The sequence below is a fragment of the Pleurodeles waltl genome, chromosome 8 (genome assembly GCF_031143425.1).
Source record: "Pleurodeles waltl isolate 20211129_DDA chromosome 8, aPleWal1.hap1.20221129, whole genome shotgun sequence".
NCBI classification, from domain to species: domain Eukaryota; kingdom Metazoa; phylum Chordata; class Amphibia; order Caudata; family Salamandridae; genus Pleurodeles; species Pleurodeles waltl.
The window spans coordinates 1,186,488,444-1,186,511,489 of record NC_090447.1 but is presented as its reverse complement, the minus strand read 5'-3'; the positions used below and the strand labels follow the sequence as shown (position 1 = coordinate 1,186,511,489).

At 40.1% G+C, this 23,046-nt stretch overlaps 1 protein-coding gene across 1 annotated transcript in view; it reads right to left on the bottom strand.

Annotated features, from left to right (window-relative positions):
- VWA8 (von Willebrand factor A domain containing 8) overlaps nucleotides 1-23,046 on the bottom strand; it is a 1,423,713-nt gene that overhangs the window by 892,011 nt on the left and 508,656 nt on the right. The window contains exons 17-18 of the mRNA XM_069205432.1: nucleotides 14,792-14,907; nucleotides 3,275-3,381 (exon numbers count right to left, since the gene is read on the bottom strand). Coding sequence (XP_069061533.1) covers nucleotides 3,275-3,381; nucleotides 14,792-14,907 — 223 coding nt within the window. The remainder of the gene's footprint in view (nucleotides 1-3,274; nucleotides 3,382-14,791; nucleotides 14,908-23,046) is intronic.

Genomic DNA, 23,046 nt, shown 5'->3' with positions numbered 1-23,046 from the left:
AGAGACAGCTCAAGCACTGACTCTACCATGGAGCCAGGCCTCTAATGTGGACGCTTCCTCATCTCCGGTCAACAGACAGGTTGAAGTTGAAGATTTCTTTGGCTTCTTCTTCTTGTGGTGGTGTAACTTACCTGAGTGACCGACAACTTTGAGTGCAATGAGGATCTCGGACTCCGCTCTGGACCTTCCTCTTGACCTCGACCTCAATTGTCATGGTGTTGCATGTTGAGCCACCAATAGATTTCGCTCTCTCAAGGCCTTCAGATTCATGCACGGCTACTGGCACAGGCCTTCAGGTCGTGGTTGAGCCCGATGCACTACAGGCATACAAGATGCGGGTCCGTCATCGACATTGATCAGTGACAGATGATGCAGGGCTTGAAGCCGGCCTTTCCTTGATGACATCCTACCACACCAGAAGAAAAAAACCTCAAAAAGTGACAAAAGTCGAAAAAAGTTTAGTCAAAAAATGACTGCGAGGGAACTCTTCCCAAGATCTGTTCTGTCTGGCACAGAAAGAAAAGAACTGAAATCAGCGTGCTGGGGCGGTGGCTGTACAGGCACCACACACGTCACTTCTAACGTGGATGACATCGACAACACCACATGGAGTCATGCAATGTTACTTACTGGTGTGCTGGGGTACTACTCACAAAAGAATTTCCAGATCCAGTCTGACGCCTGGGAATAATTTTATGGGTAGGAATCTGTGACTAGAAGTTTCTATCAGATTCCAGCTTTACAATTATCTACAAAGCACATACACAAAACCTGGGGCTGTCTGACCATCATCCGAAGGATATGCAGGTCTCTCTTTTTCCTCTTTCTTCTCAGTTGAACTCAGTTGAACTTCCCTCTGCCACACTAACTCTTATACCCATCTACACAGCCCGAATCTCATTTTTCATCAACCCATATAAAAGAAACACTTAACCCTAACATACTTCTCTCCACACTGAACAATACTCTACAGTCCTTACCCATGCCCACACACATACACATGCCCATCTTTGTTCAAAACAAATGTAATACCTATACCCTCTGCACCTTGATATACTCTGGATCTGACAGCTATACACAAACTAGAAAACAGACAGCGTAAACTCAAATCTCCATTGGATCTCACCATCCTCACAATTGGGCCAAGTGCAAACAAAAGGTTATCACCAACACTAACTACTAACCACAAACACTGTCCCAATCAATGACCCCTTCCTTTCTCTATCCTGTACAAAATCAATCAACATTACTGAATATTCTAAAAATCCTTTCAATGCCAGAATTTCTATTAATTCCGATACAATTAATGACATAAATATAGGTCATAAGAGTAGTGAAAGGGATGAAAGAATAGAACAATACCAGACTCAAAATCCACAATCCCAACACTCCCGCTATATAAACATACCTCTATTTCCCCACTCTATCCCGCACTGGCATTTCTTTACATGCTTGGCAAAATAATCTTTAACCAACAGCGTACACGCTCTAAAAGTAATCTTCTATGATGATGATGGCCAAATTACATTTTCTATTATTAATCACTGCCAGTTGAGTTTCTTACACCAACCGTCATCATCACATACACCTCCACCCACCATTTAAAATTGCTCAAATCTGCCCCGCCTAGCAAAAACCCAACCTCAAGTCAGAGGAGTACTCAACTTACCGTCCCTTTCCCCACCCCTTTCTTTCCCTTTCCCCATCATTTCTGTTTCCTGTGAAAATTCTTGAGAGAGGAATCAGCCAACCGGCTTCAACAGCATATTTCTCTTGACTATCTCCTTAAAACCCACCAAGCTTGGGTTTGCACCTGTTCTACTACATCATGCGAATGAGGATGCTTTATCAATCACTGATGGTTGTGAATTGTGTTCATGCCTGATGCTTTACCTGTCAGGGGCTTTTGATATATTTGATCACCAATTCTTGATTGTAATTTTCCATTTGTGCATCCCACTCACTGTAACCATCCTAAATTGGTTCATCTCATACATCACTAATCAAAAACAGTTTGTGTATGTGGAATCCTCAAAACAGTTCATGTCAACTGCAGAGTTCCCTAAGGGATCTATATTCATCCTGTACTGTCCAAGCTGTATTTCCTACTTGGCCATCAAGACACTGGTATCCACTAAACATTGATGACACCAAAGGATCACATGAGGTTTTCTGGGTCATGACATCCTTAAATGTATATCCTGTCAGGATGTCATTGGAAGGTGGATCTCAACAGTGTATCACACCTCAACTAAGCAAAGTCTGAGTTTGTCCTCATTAATGCAGAAATCAATGGGTCTCTTTTCAAGTATCTCAACAATATGTAATTAAATGTCTTCTTCTCCAGTATCACATCCTCCACTAAATCCTCCACCTTTTTTTTATTGATCTCTCTCTTTCCTTCAAGGACCATGCAAAGTAATGTAGCAGCAATGGACTGATTGCAGTTTACTTTAGTGCACAATATCAAAACTCTTTCAACCTCATGAAACTGTCTACTCCACGATCTAGCTACTAGTCTTGTCACTTATCAATGAAGGCAACACTCTGTTCTGTGGTCTGACAGTGACATCAAAGCCATTCTTCATGCAGAGGCTTGACTAATCACTAACCAAAAAAAGTTCGACACTAACCCTTGAAATAACTGTATTGGCTACTTCTACCTGTGAGAATCCACCTAATGTCTCCTTTGTGATTTGCATGGCACACCGTGTTAGTAAACCTTGCAACTTTGCTGATAATGCAAATTATTCTATGGCGCACAGACCAATAGTGTGCCCAACTCCTCCAACCCTCACTCTGCTTCCAATTTCCATCAGACTGGATAACCGAAAGACTCAAAAGAATGAGCATCCTAACATGCATTACTTAAAATAGGCTGAGACAACACACCAACCTCCACTTTCAAATTTATTCCTGCTCCTATGTTGGAAGAATTCAGGAGAGGTGCTTCACTACTCACTTCCAATGCTCATATTTTTGCCAACGCAGCCCGGGTAAAGACTAGAAGTGTCAGTATATAGAAGGACAAAGTCTGGGTTGTAAGAGATGCGTGATTAAGCATCAATCTTGCTTCGCAGTTTTCTGACGCCCCTGTATTCCAGAACCATACCTTTATATAATTTGTAATCCTTCGAACACACCTTGAAACAAGTATATAAACTGCTGTTTTTATACTTTTTTCTATACCATTTTCTAGAAAATACGAAAAGATAATTGATTGAAAGCACACACTTAGGAATAACAGAGCATGAGAAAAAACAGAAGAGCTTACACGTATACTCATTCTCATCTGTTCTTCCAAGTTCAGAACTGGATGCCTCAATCCTGGAATCTGACAAGTTCTTTTGTAAGGCAGCTCGTGCGAGGTTTGGTAAAAACCTAGAAAAGAAAGAGGCTGCATGCATTAGAATTTTCTCTGTTATTGAAAATGTTTCTCCACTTACATAATCCTCCACATTGAGCAATGGCTTTTCTTCAGTAAATACTATACAAGCTTCAAACTAGGAGGATTAAGTTGTGGTCTATCAAGTGCTAGTGCTTACAGTGGTATACTAGATTATGCAGTCCAAAAATTATAAGGTCCCACATCAACCCATTCACAAAGCCAACAATCATACCTATAGCTAGTGGGTTTTGTTTTGATTGCCGTCACTCCTAGTGTAGTAAACCAATGGCTAGAGTTTGCTGGCTCAATATCTTATACAGTCTGCTGTAGTGGGGAGAAGACAATGTGACTAACTAACTAAAAGAGTAACGTATGGGCTGGGTGAAAGTCTCTACAAATCTATTATATATAGAATTTTAGTAAAACCAAAAGGTCTTAGCTAACATCACACCTAAAAAGGTGAAAATAGCGTAATTAAATACGTGTTCTTCAAACCACTCTATCTGGCTTTTACGTACGTGCTGAGACTGAAAACTACAGGCCTTTGTAAAATAATCCTCCATGTGGGCACTGAGGCTTAGCTATACCAGAGAAGAAAGCTCTGTGCAGCACTGACCCCTGGAAAGATCAGCATAGCATGGCTTTATGTTACAGTACCATGCCCTTAGTCACATTGCCTGTGTGACTGTGGGTCCTCGGCTCTGGAGTAGACTGAGATTAATAGGACAACAAAGAAGAAGCAGAGAACATGTCACCAGTCTGCTGACAACAAGCCATCAAGCATATGCTTTAATGTGCATGAGTGACAGTGTGTGCCAGTCTGAATGATGAGGCATGAACAAAACAATATACCATGTATGCACATAGGAATAGTTGTCTCACACTGGATACATAACAATGACTAAATATGGGTCACGCCTACATATATAGGGATGGCATATGAGGCGACCTAAGTACATAATGTCACTGACAGCATATGTGGCAAACTGAGATACACAATAGATCTGCCTGGTATGTATTGTATATCTGATGGTCCTTACTGGCAGTGACAACATTCCTGGGTACATTAACGTATTACCTTTCACCTGCGTAAATGGTGGTATCGACTGGCATGTGATATGAGGAACAACTAGGGACAGAGCACTGACAGACCTAAACAGTAAATGGAACTCAAAGTAGCACTGAATGACAGAAGGGGCAAACCTGGGAACAAGGCACTGACTGTCATATGAGGGATGACAAGATGGCTTTTGCTGCCATTTGATGGTGCTCTTGGCATTGATTGGCATATGTTGGAGCAAACATCGGCGCATTGCACTGACTGGATTATAATGGGGGATGGCTCAGCACAGGGCACAACTAGTAAATGACAGTGCATGGACTGACATATGTCTGGTACATGCGGACTATTAGGGACATATTTCGGGCCTAGTGCAAGGTCTTGTGGTCCGGTGGCTATTCTGCAGAATCATGTATGGCTCTTATGTTCCACCAATGGAGTATCATGAAAGACATTCCTAAAAGACAAAGAGAGGTACATTTTCTGGTGGTAAAGCTCAGATGAATTGTCTCTTGGCTAGTGGGCACGGTTATGTAAAAATCAACATTTTAGCATGCCTTTTTGAGAAATCATTCCCAAAACCTTCATGCTGTCTTATGAAGAATTAAAATGTTATTTCCAGCACCAAAATATGTCTCACAATGTTTGTGGTTTGCTACTGCTTTCTGTACGTGTTAATTGTGGCAAGGCAAATTGTTAGTGGTTAGACTGCAAAAATGTACAAAAGGCACTGCTTTCCACCCCTGAAGGGTATTATTCAACGAGGGAAATGGACAATGTAAGAATCTGAACACCCTGCAAAAAGGGACTGTCTTTGAGACAAAATATTATTATCATAGTCCTGATTTACCTAAAAACTGAAACATATTGTCTAATGCATTGTATACCAGATGACTGAAGTGCGAACACCACATCACACATTGATCACAACCCTTGTGTAAATCTTTTGTAGAACTTGCTGCAGTCTTTTCTTTAACAAAGAAAAGATACACGTTTCAAACCAAATCTGGACAATGCGCCTGTAAAGTTAATGCCTACCAGAAAAAGCCTTGCACAAGAGGATAATGGACATCTATTGACCTTTAGGAACCTTCAGTCAACATTGTCAGCTTCCATACTACGATACAGATATCTCTTTCAATATGCATTTGGGAGGTAGTGGGTTGGTCGCGTAACTATGGCTGCAACTATAACTGTGCTCTTACTTTTGTGATAAGGCTATGACTAAGTTACCAAGGGCCTGAGGCACCCGGCCTCTCGCTTCCCAAATCATTGTAATCTGGTACTTTAGTACAATTTGTTTAATTGACATGAACCAAGTCTACAGCAACAGACAAGACAAACAAGAAATGCACAGTATACACACTTTTTCCAGCTCTCTACAGATTTTGCAAATACATATGACAATAAGTGCCTCATTCCAAATAGGATGGGATTGGACTGGTGATAACCTGGCTGCTGATACTGATTTTGGGCAGTATGTCCATTCTAATTACAATTCATGTGTTACCAGGTCTACAGTGGTCTCAGGAATGCTGGGGCCAACTCCACCTGTGGCTCCCAATTCAAGGCCTGTTTCTACACACGTTTCCCCCGCCATCAGCAGGTGGAAAGGAAAATGTTACTTACCCAGTAGACATCTGTTTGTGGCATGTTGTGCTGTAGATTCACATGCTTTGCATAAGTCCACCATCTAGTGTGGGCTTAGAGTGGTGCAAGTTGTTTGTGTTCAAAGAATCTTTTCGAGTCACGAGATCGAGTGACTCCTCTTCTTTGTGATACTGCGCATGGGCATTGAGTGCTTTGCTAGATTGTTTTCCCACTGGCGGGTGAGGTAAGGAATACATATATATTGTCCATGCAGTGTATATACATATGTACAATATTTGTAACATAATTCTACTACAATGACCACAGACGTCTGGGGAGGGTGCATGTGAATCTACAGCACTACATGCCACAAACAGATGTCTACTGGGTAAGTAACATTTTCCGTTAGATGGCATGTGTGGCTGTAGATACACAAGATTTGCATAGACTGTAAAGCAGTCCGCTCCCAGCACACAGTGACTAGCCTGTAGGAGTTGGAGTAGTCTGAAAAAGTGTTCTGAGCTCTGCCTGACCAACATTTGCTTGTTGGCAAGCTAAAATATCTACACAATAGTGCTTAGTGAATGTGTGTGGTGTAGACCATGCAGCAGCTTTACAAATATCTGCTATTGAAATGTTTCCTGAAAAAGCCATTGAAGCACCTTTTTTCCTGCTAGAATGTGCTCTAGGAGCTGTAGGTCATTGCCCTTCAGCTTTCATGTAACAAGTATGGATAAACTTAACTAGCCATCTAGCTATCCCATTTTTTTTAATTGGATTACCTTTGTGAGGGATTGAAAATGCTGCCAAAAGCTGTTTAGATTGTCTAAAACTTCTTGTCCTGTCAATGTGATACATAAGAGCTCTTTTAACATCTAGGGTGTGCAGAGTTCTTTTAGCAACTGAGTCTGGCTGTGGGAAAAAAACAGGTAACTCAACTGATTGGTTAATATGAAATGGTGAAACTACTTTTGGAAGAAATTTAGGGTTTATCCTAAGGACTACTCTATTTATGTACTTGGAAAAAGGGTTCTTCTAAAGTGAAGGCTTGTATTTCACTTACACGTCTTAGTGAAGTGATAGCCACTTAAAGAGCAACTTTCCATCAAAGAAATTGCAATGAGCAGGAGTGCATGGGATCAAAAGGTGGACCTATGAATGGAGTAACGCCAAAATTAAGGTTCCATACTGGAGCTGGAGGGACCATTGGTAGAATAACCCTTTTAAGACCATCCATAAAAGCTTTTATTACAGGAATTCTAATCAAAGGAATATGTTGTCTGTTTTGAGGGTAAGCAGCTATATCTGCTAAATGAAGTCTAATAGATGAATATGCAAAATTTGCCTTTTGTAAATGTAGTAGGTAACAAACAATGTCCTGTACTGATGCTTTGAGTGAGTCAATGTGTTTAGTTTGACAGTAGCAGACAAAATTTTTCCCTTTTGCAGCGTAGCACAGTCTAATTGTAGGTTTAAGTGCCTCTCTAAGAATGTCCATACATTCCGAGGGTAGTTGTAAATTCCCAAACTCTAAGACTTCAGGAGCCAAATCGCAAGATTGAGTGTTTTGCAGTCTGGGTGCCTGATTTGACCTCTGTTCTGAGTCAGAAGGTCAGATCTGTTGGGAAACTTCTGACGTGGGCCCACAGACAAATCCAACAGTGTTGTGTACGAAGGCGGACGTGCCAATGTGGAAGATAAAAGGATGGTTGGTGACGTTTGTCTCAGTTTGCGAACCAGAAATTGAATAAGTGGGAGGGGCAGACAAGCATAAGCAAATATCCCCGACCAATTCATCCACAGATCATTGCCCTTGGACTGAGGGTGAGGGAATCTGGACGCAAAGTTTTGGCATTTTAAGGTTTCTGCCGTGGCGAGGAGGTCTATTTCTGGCATTCTCCACAGGCGAAAGTGTTGGTGACGTACTTGTGGCTGAAGCTCCCGTTCGTGGACTTGTTACTGCATCCTGCTTAAGAGGTCAGCAAACTGATTGTGCATTCTTGGGAGACATTCTGCCAGTAATTTAATGTGATGGTGAATTACCTATTTCCAAATTGTTTGGGCAAGAAGGGACAATTGAGACGAGTGTGTGCTCCCCTGTTTCTGCTTATAATACATGGTTGTCATGTTGTCTGTAGGGACTAGAACCACTTTGTGAGAGAGTTGTAGCAAAAATGGTCTGAGCGCTAGAAAGACTGCTAGTAACTCCAAGTAGCTGATGTGATAAGTTTGTTGAATGGGATCCCACCTGCCTTCTATTGTGAGGTTGTTGAGGTGAGCTCCCCAACTTGCCTGTGATGCTTCTGTAGTAGGAGTGATCTGAGACACATGGTCTTGAAAGGGTCGCCCCTTGGAGAGGATGATGAGATGCCATCATCGCAGAGAGAGGTGAGTCTGGCGGTCAACCAACACTAGATCCTGTAGATGACCCAGTGACTCAGACCACTGACGAGATAAACACTCATGTAAGGAACGCATGTGTAGTCTGGCAGGGGGAACGATGGCAATGAATGAAGCCATCATTTCTAATACCTGCATCACTAGTCTCACTGTGTAAGTGTGATTCCCTGTAACTGAGACAGAAGAGTTTGAAAGGCTAGAATGCGAGCTGGATTTGGATATGCTAACCCTGATGAGTACTGAGAATTGTTCCCAAATAAGGTTATATTTGTGAGGGTTGGAGATGAGATTTGAGAAAATGTATTGTAAATCCCAGAGTGTGTAGAAGGTTTACTGTATACTGAGTATGCTTCTGACATTGTTGGATGGTATTGGCTTTAAAGAGCCAATCGCCCAAGTATGGGAAGACGTGAATATGTTGTCTTCTGAGGAATGCAGCCACTACTGCTAAACATTTTGTGAATCCCCTGGGAGCGGTTGTTATCCCAAATGTTGGAACCTGGAATTTATAATGTCTTCCCGCTATGACACATCTGAGGTATTTGCGATGTGCTTGATGTATGGGAATGTGGAAATAAGCATCTTTGAGATCTAATGCTGTCATGTAATCTCCTTGCTGTAATAGGGGAATAACATCTTGTAGAGTGACCATATGAAAATGGACTGAAAGTATGTATAGGTTGAGAGGTCTGAGATCCAGAATTGGTCTTAACGACCCGTCTTTCTTTGGTTTAAGGAAGTATAGGGAATATACTCCTAACTCTTGTTGAGACAGGGGAACTGGTTCTATAGCCCCTTTGAGAAGAAGGGATTATACCTCTTCTTTCAAGAGAATGAGATGATCGAGCCAAAGTTTGTGAACACGAGGTGGAATATTTGGTGGAGTGGAAATGAGTTCGAGACAATGACCATGTTGGATAATTGATAAAACTCATGGTTTTGTGGTGATATTGGACCATTGGGGATAGAAATTTGCTATTCTCCCCATCCTCCCCCTGGAGAGGTGTGTGCTGGAGGGATTTGTAAGCAGTCACTGTTTTGGATTTGAGGCAGAACCTCTAGGGGTGGACGCCTTACCTTTGCCTTTATTATTTGCGCTCCTGTAAGAGCCTCTGAAGGAACCTCAATTGTGAAAATATGCTCCTTGTTTGGGAGGTGGAAGGCTCAGTAGATAATGTCTTGAAACCTCCCCTAAATTGTGGCCTACGAAAATTAGCCCTACTTGGTGTAGTTAGTATGGCCCCCGTAGCTTTAGCTGTTTCTTAATCTTTTTTTTCAGCTTGTCAATGGTGGTATCAACCTCTGGGCCAAACAAGTGTTCTTTATCGAAAGGCATGTTGATAACTCCCTGTTGTATTTCTGGGTTGAAGTCTCAGCACCTCAGCAAAGCATGCCCTCTTATAATAACACTGGTGATACAACACGTGCTGCCGTATCCGCTGCATCAATGGCACATCTAATTGAATTTGTTTGGCCTGCCCTTCTGAGATTATCTCCTGACCCCTTTTTTGATGATCCCGTAGAAGATACTGGAGCAGTTCCTCCATCTCGCCCCAGTGGGCCCTATCATACCTTGTCAGGAGAGCTTGAGAATTTGCAATTCTCCAATGATTAGCAACTTGTGCAGCTACCCTTTTGCCCGCTGCATCAGTTTTTTACTCTCCTTATTAGGAGAAGGAGCATCTCCTGAGGACTGATTATTAGCATGCTTTTGTGGTGCACTTACTACTATAGAATCAGGAGGTAGTTGTGATTGAATAAATATTGGATCTGAGGGTGCTGCTTTGTATTTTTTGGCGGCCCTTGGGGTAATAACTGTTGCCCTAACAGGTTCCTTGAAGATCTCTGTGGCTTGTCTAAGAATACCTGGCAGCATGGGTAGAAACTGACTCTTTTTATGATTGTTGGTCAATGTATCAAAGAGGAAATCCTCTTCAATAGGGTCGGTGTTCATATGTACATTTTGGAATGCAGATGCCCTTCCAATAACCTGACTGTATGCTGTTGCATCCTCAAGGGGTGAAGGCATGCAGGATATAAATCAGGGTCATTAGAGAGTATGGGCTCTGGATCATATAAATCCCATGGATCTACATGCTGTGAAACATCACCTAAATCATCTCCATGAGGTGATGATGAACCTTGTGGAGAAGACTGTGGCTGTATGAAAGATGTAGGAGATTGTGGTGGGGGAGATGTAGGAGGAAGTACAGGAGAGTGAGGTGGAGAAGGCTGAGGTTGATCTGGAGCCTTGTATTTATCCTTGGAGACTTTTTTAGGAGGAGGATCAGTGTCCAATGTTTCTTGAAAGGTAAGTCTCCTTTTAATTGGGACAGGGAGAGAAGCAATTATTTTACCTATTCCCTTTTGTATATGGATCTGGCACTGACGAGCGTCCATTACTTCTTAAATTGGCTCCACTGATGAATTCCCTTCAGATGAAATAGTGGAGCCTTTGTAAGCCATTATCCTCTGCTTCGAAGTTTTCGGAATTGAAGCATTTTGTCGAACGGAAGGTGCCGGCTCCAAAGCTGATGTTGAAGGCTTCTTTCTCAGAGCCGAGGTGCTCAATTCGAAAGCTTGACTGGATCCCGAGATTGTGTGGGATGCTGAGGAGTCCATGGTTAGTATCGAAGACATCATAGTCTTGGCAAGTTTCAGAGCTGAGCCGGAGGGCGGGCATCCTAATGTAATTTTCGGATCCGACCATGGCCCAAAGGCAGTGATGGACCGATGACCAGTTTAGAAGTCTTTTTCAAAGTCTTAAGTTTCTGAAGATGGGGCTGGTGTACTCACCTATTGTGCTGCAGGAATTGTCTGGCTCTCGATGTCAGATTCAATGTCCGACTCAGAGTCTCGGATAGAGAGAGCTGCCTGACGTCCACTTTCCTCTTGTGCATGTTTCTCTCCGAAGATGCCGCAAGTGTCTTCCGGTGTCTTTGACACCATCTCTAACCGATGCGCTCTGTGGTCCTGGAGAGTCTTTTTAGATCTAAAAGACCTACAAGTGTTGCAGTTTTCCTCTTTATATTCCGGGGACAAACACAAGCTACATACCAAGTGTTGATCTGTGAGCAGGAATCTGGAGTGGCATCGAGGACAGAACCTAAATGGAGTTTGTTCAATGAGCCCTACCTATTTTGACAGCACTTGAAAGAGTAGGCCCAAGAAGGAGGCGTGGATGCCCCTAAGGGCATTGAACTGATCTCGACGCTGAGAATCGAATCAATTATTTTAAGTTTGGAAATGCATGATCAAATTATTATACCGTCGCCGAAAGAAAGACAGAAAGGAAAGTTTGTGACAGACCGAGCTGAGAAATACCGGAGCAAGAGGAAACACATCCGAACCCGAAGGCGGAGAGAAAACAATCTAACAAAGGACTCAATGCCCATGTGCAGTATCACTGAGAGGAGGAGTCACTCGATCTTATGACTTGAAAAGATTCTTCGCACAAAAAAAACTTGCAACACTTCGAGCCAAACACTAGATTGCAGACTTATGCTAAGCACGTATATCTACAGCCACACATGCCATCAAACATTATACTCTAAAACACATTTGGATTTACTAGGTGCGTTTCTGGGGCTATCACCCAGTCCAACTTGGAATACAGAGTGGCTTTGTCCAACTTCAATGTACTTCTCCATATTGTTTGTGTGGATCAGAGGTTGTGCAACGATGTATTTACACCAGATGAGGTACTACCAACTCTCAAAAAGAAGGCAGCTATCTCCAAGAGATCTAGGATAGAATGTAGTGGATTAAATGAAAAAAGTTTTCTCTGGGATCCCATAGCCTGTGTGCAGCAGAAAATGGTGGAGGGGGAGGGGGTTATGCGAGATGATGTCATAAGGAGTAGAACCAACAACAGTCAGCTTATGCACTAGTTCAGTATTATACAAATTATGTCTCAAGGAAATTGGCAACAAGGAAAACATAGCAGTAAGCTCTTTTGGTTTATGTATTTGGTCATAAACAGGTGGAAATTTAAGATGGCTGAGTGGTTAAGTAGTGCTCCAAGTTGGCTGTATAAGGTGGGTGACGTTTGAAGAGTCTGTGGCCTAAGAACAGTAACTAAGAATAATTGATAAGAGTTGTGGCTGTACATGTGTGCAGGAATCACAATAGCTACCCCTACTCTTGGCTGCCCTATTCTCTGATCCTCATCAACCTCCTGGCTTTTCTCCTCCTCATAATCATCCACACTGTGTCCTCCCCTTCCAGGCCCTTATTCTCTTGGCTTTCTTTCTGGTGCTCTTTTTGGTTGTGTTCCTTGTCCAGGTATTGGTCTTGTCCTGATCCTCCTTGTTCTGGTCCTCCGGGCCCTCCTCTTACTCCCAGTCCTCCCAAGGGCCCTCATCTTCTTCCTCCTAGCCCTGAGCCTCATCCCCCTGATCGTTCTGGTCCTGGTCACCCCTAGCCCTGGAAACCCCACTGCCCTTGATCCTACTTCTTGTGGTCCAGCTCCACTTTCTAATCCTCCCTGTCTGCCTCTTAGTTCTCCTTCTGGTACTCTTTAAGCCATGGAGGCTAAATTAAGAGAACCCAGAAGGGACTTGTCACAGTGCCACTTTGAATTCTTTGCTGATGCTGAGCACCGCAGGACCTGCCCACTGAAAAACCAGGGTTTACAGCATCTGCTGCAGAGATGTACGTTTATACAGCAAGTTTCAGTATATAATAGTGGTACGTTAATTAGTAGTTAATGCTTTTGCTGAAGAGGTGTGTGCATTCTCTTATCTCAGTTTTGAAGTACGATGACAACTGGAGGGTTAATGTGCTTGTTACATTGCATGTTGTGTAACTTGTAGGTTACAAATTTGAGTTATTTTCTGTGTATTATCCGCAGATCAAGACATAACATCCTTGTAACTCATTGCAATATTCCCCACATCAAATACATGCTTGTTTTATTATGTTTAGGTTGTTAAAATGATTACCGTGGGGCAGTAATGAGCATGTCTATATGATACATAAGTGATTATCGGTGTAATTACATATACCTGTATTCGATATAACTGCATGGGCCCACAACTCTTTACAAACAGAGTTTGAGTGACAAAAATGATTTTCAAATCTACTTTTGTGCCTTAGCAGCTTCTGAAATGTCATCCTGCATATCTTGGCTTGCTTTGATGGGTGCCAGAAAGACTAGAAAAATTATTATAGTTTTCTTACAGGTTTTCTTCTGATTAGACTATATTTGCTTGTTAACATGAAGTGAAACAATAATGCAATGATGTAGAGATTTATGTTTTCTTGGCCTATGCCAAAGTAGGCCTCAATTATGCATGGACTCCATGTTTTTTCTTGGAGCTTCCTTATTTTGTATTATATTTCTCACTGACACAGCATGCAGCACAATGGGCATTGATGCTTTGTCATGACATGCTGTTCTCGAAGAACTCCAGAGGAAGCTTTAAATTACTTTTCAAGGCCCTTATTCTTCATTAGTCATTCATGAGACTTTCCACTGCTTATGTAACCAGATTTGTTCTAACACCTCTGATGACATTAGGTCAGAAGAGATTTATTAATGTTCACATAGCAGGCTAGTGCTAGGATGGTGGAATTGTGTAACACTTAATAATACTGCACTGTGAGCTGACAATGTATTGGTATAGTTGGTCACCCTGTGCAGATTGTGATATTTTCATGTTTTATATGGTGAAATGGCCTATAACAGAACAAGGTTTTGGGATGAACAAGATAACTTTCGCCTCTACTAGGGGTGCTGATCAATTTCCTATTGGTTTGCTGCACACTCTGGACATATCCCAATTTTCACACTTTGCTCATGCTGCATCCTTTTTAAATGTTAGGACCCTTCATGGTAATTGATATCTGAGCCCAATGAGTGATTTATTTTAGACTAACTATATTTTTGCCTTATATATTTTCATGTTAATGTTTTAACAGATATTTAATTACCTATTATGTATGGATCTTGAGCTTTTTTGAGCCAGCCTTTATTGTTTTGGCTGTTTTTGAGTTGCTGTTTTGAATCATATCTTTAGGGACATATTTCCTCATCTATTCTTGAGGATGGCACTGTGCCTTACCCCGCCTTTGGGCGCTTCACCTCTATTATATAAGACTACCTATGAAAAAGTGTCCACAGTATACAATGACAACTGCTTAACTTCAGGTGACTTACAAGTGGCTTCGGTCTGAGTGATGTAGATGCCAGAGACAAGCTGCTCAAGGAAATTCTAACAATCATTAAACATTTTATCTGGTCATGACACAGAAAGCACGAAATGTGCAAACCAATGAGTACCTACAGTCATAGAGCAAAGTACGCAATCAAAGGGTATCTTAGAAGGAAAAATGAAAAACAGAATTCATACCTAGAAAGGCAAGCTTTATTCACAGCATGGTGCAGACTTTCATTAGGGTACTGGGAGAGTCGTCGGCAGATCCGCAACAGTTGTCGTGTAGACAATGATGACGCCAATGACTGGGCCTGTGAACACATAACGTAGTTATAAGGAAAGTGAAAGTCTTCTTACAATGTGTTGAAAGGCTATGGGTGCACTATTTACCGGTACTTTCAAAGGCCAACAAGTCAAATGAGCACACTGCAGTATTATTGAGATTATAACTTAGTATGTAATATCGAATTCACAACATTTTTTGGCCTATCAGATTACAAATTGCCCTTTAATTCCACGGGGGACCGGTAATAACAGTTCCCAGCCCCCTTGGAATTTTAAGGTCTGCGGATTTATGGCAGACCCCCTAGGGTTCACCCATGGACTCTAGATGATGAAAGTAGTCGAAATCTATGAGTAAAACTAGGAAGGAAAAAATAAGGAATTGCTGAGAGAATCTAACCTGGAATTACTGGTTTCCACAGTAGTTCCTCACTTGTCAGGGGCCCTCAGGATTCAGCTTGAAATACCCAGCAATTCCACACTCCTGAAACTACCATAACCCCTGGCATCAGTTATCATAACAAAATCACTGGCACAGGTAACAAAGAAGATATTAAACTTTGCTTCCTAAACTTAACTCTGATTAAACAGAAGCCAATTGAATTTTTGAAAAACAAACTTCGTCAAGGTCATTTATATTTATATTATATCATCAGTGCCTTGGTACAGGTTTTTCAGCCCAAGAAGGTTTAGAATTACATCCTAAGAGCCCGATGCCTCAAGGCAGCGCCTCAGAGCAGTTGGCGCTCTGTGCAGAAACAGATGCAGTACAACCAACACATGCATCCCCTTTTTTCAGATGATAATATCCAATGAGTGGTTTGTGACCACTGCTGCAGCTGTAAACCACTGATAATCTGCAATGCTATTTGAAAGGGGGGAGCACTCTTCTTTATGCCCCAATCCTTCCAAATCGCAATCGGAAGACCTTTCCAACTCACGTGGTGCGCTGCAAATTGAGTTTTTGTAGTCTTAAAAATTTAATTTTGTGAATCACTGGCTTTGCAGCAGCAGAACCAATTAGCACGCATCTTTTAGACACATCCCCAAGACCTAAACATCTTCATGAAAAGCGGGAAATAAAGCTAATGGTTACCATTCTTTGATCCAAATCCTTGTTTGATGTCACTCAGCACTTACTAACAAATTGATAAAAAGAAAACACAGTGATGGACTATTAGAAAACTACATTGCTCTGGCTAGTTCCCATTTACTCTGACCTGCAGCTCTCCTTCTTACTAAGCCGTTCTCCCTTTTTAAGGATACTCTTCCGGCTTTTACACACCACACTAAGTTGGTGCATCATGACGTAGGTTAATTTGTATTACCCTCCAGTCTGCATGTATGATTTTTTTAGTATTTCATTTAGAAGGGAAGAGATTGGAATATTCCTCCTCATATACCTTCGAGGGCCCAAGTTGACCTTTAATAATGCGTTTTGTTACTGATGAATCTTTGAGCAGGAGACATAACAGAGGGATTGGATGTGAGTAGCATCCAGCTAGCAGGACAGGACACTGAATAAAGAGTAATAGCTGATATGATACTGGTGCAGGTTCGAAATAATGTGCCTGATGTTCTAAGACTTTTTGCGGTCACAAAATCTGAGACTTGCAAAATCATAGGGCTTTGTGTCTTCAAAGAGGGCAAATCACTATCGGCAGAGAAAGAGACATCGCCCACTTCCATCCAAATTGCAATGCAAAGTATCAATGGTTTTTGCACGCGACTGGTTACAAAGAGATGACTAGATACTGACTCCCAAAAGGGGGTGGTAACCACGCATAAAGGAAAGCTGTCCTCGAAGGAGGGACAGCTTTCACTTTCCCTTTGTGAATGTAGTCTGTCGGCACTTGGGGAAGCAGAGGACAGCTGCATGCACAGTTGACAACTGCACGCTCCCCAAATGCCTTTTATGGAATTGCCATTTTATTCATTGCAGCTCCTTTCCCTTTAAGGGCCAGGAGCCTGAGTAAAAAAGCAAACATTGTGAGAATGCAGCAATAGAGGGCTGCTGTTGGTCAGAGGCCTCCATCCCTGCCTTTGCAGCCAGTTCTGTGAGATTCACAAACAGAAGCCTGTCTCAGTAGTACCAGTAGGGCAGAATTTGATGAAACCTACTGACAGGTTTTTCTGCACTGCAAGTAAGTGGTACATCTGTCTCGGCAGGCTATGAAATTTGGGTCGCAATGCAGCTGGTGTTTAAAACAGACTTGAAACCCGACCCATAGAGAGACCACAGTACTTTTCAGTTAAAAAAGGTAATTGTTGGGGGGTGTGGCTAGGACGCCACCTAAGATGGCCGCCTAGACGGAAAGCTCCGTACCACACCACAACCGTCCAGCATTTTTTACTGAGATTTCTGCTCTTCATTATCTATGAAATAACTATTTTACTGCAGGGGAATGCCCCCTGGAATGGTTTTCTTTTAAATCTGGCATTTTTCAATGGTGTTTCCATTTAAAAACAGAGAGTTACGTCGACTGGATTTCTGTGGCCATCTTGTTTTTTTCAACACGCTGCTATTTCTTTCCTCAGTGCTTCATGGGACATAAATTGCCTCATGTAAGTCAGTCCTTTTGATGCTCCTCCTATATTTTCTGATGCTCTCATCTCAGCGGTGACACTTGAATGCTTGATATCTACCTTACAGATTCTTCTTAAATCTAATATGCCAATTCTCTGAAGAGTCATTATTCCGCTGTGATCTTTAGTCATCTTCTCTTAAAACTGATTTGGGGGTCTTGTGGGCTTGCGTCACATACCATTTTAACCAGACTTTTCTTCAATTGTTCATATATTAGAAAAATTAAGAAACTTTACAGTCTGCTACAGCTTCTTCTGACATTATCTCAGATTCTGACCACTCTTCTACGGTTCCTTTAATGGAAGCTTCAATCCCCTCCTTCGACATGGCTCAAACTAACTCCTCCCGTACGACGACTTCCATGTTTTCATCCATGAAAACATCTTTATCATTCTTGGCCAATTAAAGACACAAACAGGACCCTCCTACGCCTCCAAAATCTACATCTCCTATATCTCTGGATACTGTAATAGAGGAGATTCGGGCCTTGAGACCATTTATTGAGGAAACTAACACTTGTATTCAAAACCGTGATGATAAATGGTCCGCTATGAAATCTAGAATTACTTTGATTGAGCAACGTGTTAGTAATGTACAAGATTCTTCCCCTAAAAGTGCAGCTTTAGAGAATGATGTTTTAATGTTGAAAAAACATGCTGAAGATCTTGAAAATAGAAATAGGAGCAACAATCTACGTTTATATGTTCTTCCTGCGGACAATAAGGGTGGAGATCCGGTATCTTCCTTTACTTCTTTTCTACCAAAATTGCTGGATTTGTCTACGTCCTCCAACTTAAACATTCAACGAGCCCATGGACTGGGTCCCCAACTTACATCGTCATCTGCTCCAACAAGACCCCTAAGGTGTGATTTATTTATTTCTGAAGTTCAAAGATCTCTTACAAGTTTTAAATGCAGCCAAAACAAAAAAAACTACTTATATGGTCTGGTGCCAAACTGTTCTGAGCACAAGATGTTTCTATAGCCACTGCTAAATGAAGGAAGGACTTCCTTCATTTTCGTCCTGCTTTATGTTCTCTAGGAGATAGATATTGTATATTTCATCCATGTACATTCAAAGATTCAAAGTTACATAGCAGAACAATACCTCTAGTTTTGAGGATCCAGTAGAGCTCAGAAAATGTATTCAATCTCAATTAACGGATTTGATGGACATCGCTGGCCCTTCCTCTTCAAGATAAATTGATGTTGAATTCAAATGTCTTTACTTTTGCTGATTCCGCATAGATTAGAGATTATAGAGTGTTTACTGCTGGTTTAACTCACATCTCTTTTAATCTCTTCATAGAGCATCGTAACTCGTTTCCTATTCATTCTTTATCGAGTTCTGGTGTGGTGTCCTCCCTTTTGATTGTGCAGTCTCCTGTGTGTTGCCATTCCCTGCTTCTTCTTTGTTCCTCATCAAGGTACATTATTCAGTCATAATTTTGACATATATTGTCATTTCTTATTGTATTTAATCCCTTGTCTTTTCTATTTCTCCTCTTCTTTTCCTTCCTTCTTTTTCCCTCAGATGTTCATTTTTTTATTCCCATTCTTTATGTTTGATCCCTTTCCTTAATTTCCAATTTTTGCATTACAGATAGTGTAGTTTTATATTTGTTTATTGCTGATTACATTCAGAGTAATATCTTAGAATGTGAAAGGTTTTGTTAACCCTATAAAAAGAAAGAGAATTATATCTCACCTTGCCCTTTTATAATCCAGATTTAGTACTCGTACAAGAAACTCATCTTATAGAAACAGAGGCATTAAAACTTGAACGAAATTGGGTGGGTCAGTTTTTGTTTCTTCTAACTCTACTAAGAAAAATGGGGTAGTTGTTATATGTCATAAAAAGATAAATTGTACTGTTGTTACTCAGGAAAATGATTGAAGGTAGATGGCTGACTGTAAAATTTCTTATAAATGATATCCCAATAACTGTCTTTAATATATACGGACTGACCCAACCAGATTTTTTATTCTGGCCTAATATTACTAAGAAATGTCTTCAATATAAAGATGCGTTGTTTCTTTTAGGTGGTGACTGTAATCAGATTATGGATCCCTTTAGTGACCGACAATCTCAAATTCGTTTTTCTCCCCATAAATTTTACAAGCAATTTAATTCCACAATCTCACAAAACTCTTTAGTTGATGAATGGAGATTATGCAATCCCACAGCAAAATAATTTTCTTTCTATTCTCCCCCACATGTTTCGCTTTCTCACTTAGATTATGTTTTTCTCAATAAATCATTAGCACAAAACCTTATTTCTTCCACTATTGAGCCTATTGTTATTTCTGATCATTGCCCAATTGTTGCAGACCTGGATTTGGTCTAATCACGTCCCAAATGAACTGGAGATTTAATAATGCTCATTTGTTAAATCCAGTCTTCTCCACCTCATTTATTTTCTTTGTTAACAAATTCTTTCTGCTTAATACAACCTCGGATATAACTCTCAATTATTATGGAATTCCTTTAAGGCTGCAGTTTTCGGTTTCTTTATTGACTTTGTCTCTAAATAGAAGAAATATTTTGCTCATCAACAGAAAATCTTGCTATCTAATATTAAACGTTTAGAACACCAATTTTATTCCTCAGCCTCAGACTCCACTCTACATGAACTCATTCAAGCCAAAATAGATTTTAATAAAAAATCAACTCATCAAGCCTCCTCTATATTATTACGTAATGGCACCCGATACTATAGTGGTGGCAATAAATCAGGGAAACTTAGCTAATTATCTGAAGCTCCGAAAAGAATGCTCTGCGATTGAATCCATTCATTCATCAAATGGAGATATTTTGGATGAATTCACAAAATTTTACAAAAACTTATATACCCCGCAACATCCAATTCACTCTTGTCTTATTGAGACATATTTTAATACCATTACACCTCCTGTCCATAATTCATTTGATTTTTATCCTTTGGATTGTGACTTATCGATTTCAGAACTAGCCAATGCAGTTAATTCACTTAAAAAAGGGAAACCGCGAGGCCCAGATGATTTTACAGTAGATTTCAGTTGACATTTCTCTAATATTTTGCTTCCTAAACTCCTCCAACTCTTTCAATTTTTCTTTCTTACTGTCAAAGCTGGAGGTACTTTTTCAAGAAGCTACTATTTGTCTAATTCGCAAAGATGGCCGGGACCCTACACAATATGAAAATTATTGTCTTATATCCATTGTAAATGTAGATTATTATATATTTGCCAAATTACTTGCTTTACCACTTGCCCAAATTAACAGGTAAGGAGCAATGTAGGTTTGTTAAAGGTCTAGTAACCTTAGATAACTCTAGATTATTTTTTAATGTATTAAATAAAGCTTCTTCTCTTTCTTATCCCGTAGCAGCTATTTCTATTGTTGCTGAAAAAGCTTTTGATAGAGTGAATTGGTCTTTTTTGCTCAAAGCACTGAGCTGTTATGGTTTCGGCCCCAAAATCATTTCCCTTATATCTCTGCTTTATACAGCTCTACAAGCTGCAGTATTAGTTAACAGACGTCCATTCCACTATTTTTCTCTACAACAAGGAGTTTGTCAAGGTTGTCCATTATCGCCTCTCTTATTTGTTTCAGCCATTGAATTCTTCCTTTCTCATTTCGTAAAAATAATCTTATATCAGGCTTCCAATATAATGATAAACATTTAAAATTATCTGCCTATGCAGACAATATTCTTCTTTTTCTTTTCAATCCCTATGTCTCAATCCCTACCAGTTCCTACCATACTTAATGAAATTACAGAGTTTTCGTTTCTGGTTATAAAATGTATTCTGATAGAACAGAAGTCCTGGCTATTTCTAAATTTTGCACCAAACAATTATTCGACTCCACTGGCTTTCCTTGGAATAACTCTGAAATTCAATACTTAGGCATTTGGTTTTCTAACTCAATTACAGAGATAATTTGATAAATTGCTATCCTCCTGGAATCCACTTTATATCTCATGGTGGGGTCGTCTGGACTCTATAAAAATGATGATTACTCCCATTCTATTATATATTCTATTAATGATTCAAGTTCATATACCAGTCATATACTTTAAAAAATGATTCAATTCTTTCCACATTTCTTTTGAATAAGAAAAAAACTAAAATTTCCCTCTCACATCTTAAAAAATATAAAGCTGGTGGAGGTGCAAATTTTCCAGACTTTCAGATATACCATAAAGCTTATTGTCTGAAACAAGCTGCCAAAAGGTTATCTGATATCTCTTTCACCTTTACACCCTTACGGCTTAATACTGAACTTTCCGTACTTGCACCTGTTTCTACTAAGGAAGTACTACCATTCTCGTAAACAAATATCACAATCTCTTTGCCGTTAATTAAAAAAATCATACTTAGAGACTCTTTTTTACATTCCCCCCTTTGGTATAACCATTTATTACTATAAATAACAGACCCCTATATTGGAAAACTTGGAGACAAAAGGGTATTATTTGGGTCCAAGACTTATTTGAAGAACTAAATCCTCGTTCAAGTTGCATTTGATTGCCCTAGATTTTTTTGGCATAACTTTTCAATTCTTATGGAAACTGTTTTTAATATTCTTTATTCACTTCCCCCAGATTTCATACCCCACCCCACTGCCTCCCAAGATTCACTTTTTAAAACTATTGTCATTGAATCCTTAAGCTTTTCTTATATACAAATATTTTCTAGCTCCAGATTCTTCTCAACTTAAAACCAAGGTAGAACTTATTTGAGAATTGGATTTGGGATGTGATTGGACTATTCTTGTCTGGAACAAAATATGGTCTAGAGTATTTAAAATTTCAAGAACAGCCTCTACAACTCAATCTATGTTCTTTATTTATCATAAATTATATAATACACCTTCATCCTTGGCCAAATTTCTGAAAATGACAAATTTAGGTTGTTGGTCATGTGGATACCCACATGGGGACTTCCTTCATATTCTTTTTCATATGTCCCCCCAATGCTGATTTTTAGCTTTTCAGCAAGTCGTAATTAATTGGAGATCTTCCTCTAACATATCATTTACAGCTTAGTGGAAAAATGTTTGTCACTATCATCGATTTGATACTACCTATGTGTCTTCATGCAGACCACACATTAACAGAGATTTATATCAGTCTCCACTAATGAATTTTCTAAATAATATTGCTAAACAATGCGTTCAATCCATGCGTTCTGAAAATTTGAAACCTCCATAATTTGTAAACTCTCTGTTCTTTTTTCAAATCCATGGTCCTTGTTTTCCCATCATATTTATTTACTATTATATCCTTGTACACGATCTCCAAAGGTAGATTTAAATTTCTTCCCCCTTTTGTTTCTCTCCCTTTATACTCCTTTTCTTTCCCCACTGAAATTATAAAATTGTGAACAGCTTTTTTTTATGACTGTTAACAGTTTTGTATTTTTATTATTTATATTTGTTTATATTAAGTATCTTTTCCATCATACTTATTCTTCAATAACGCTAATTAAACTGTTTTTTTTTTAAAAGAAGCTTATTGCTAACGAATGAGGGCACTTTTTCAATTTCTGCACTGTTCTGCATATGTATACTGGGGATACCTGGTTACTCTGGAAA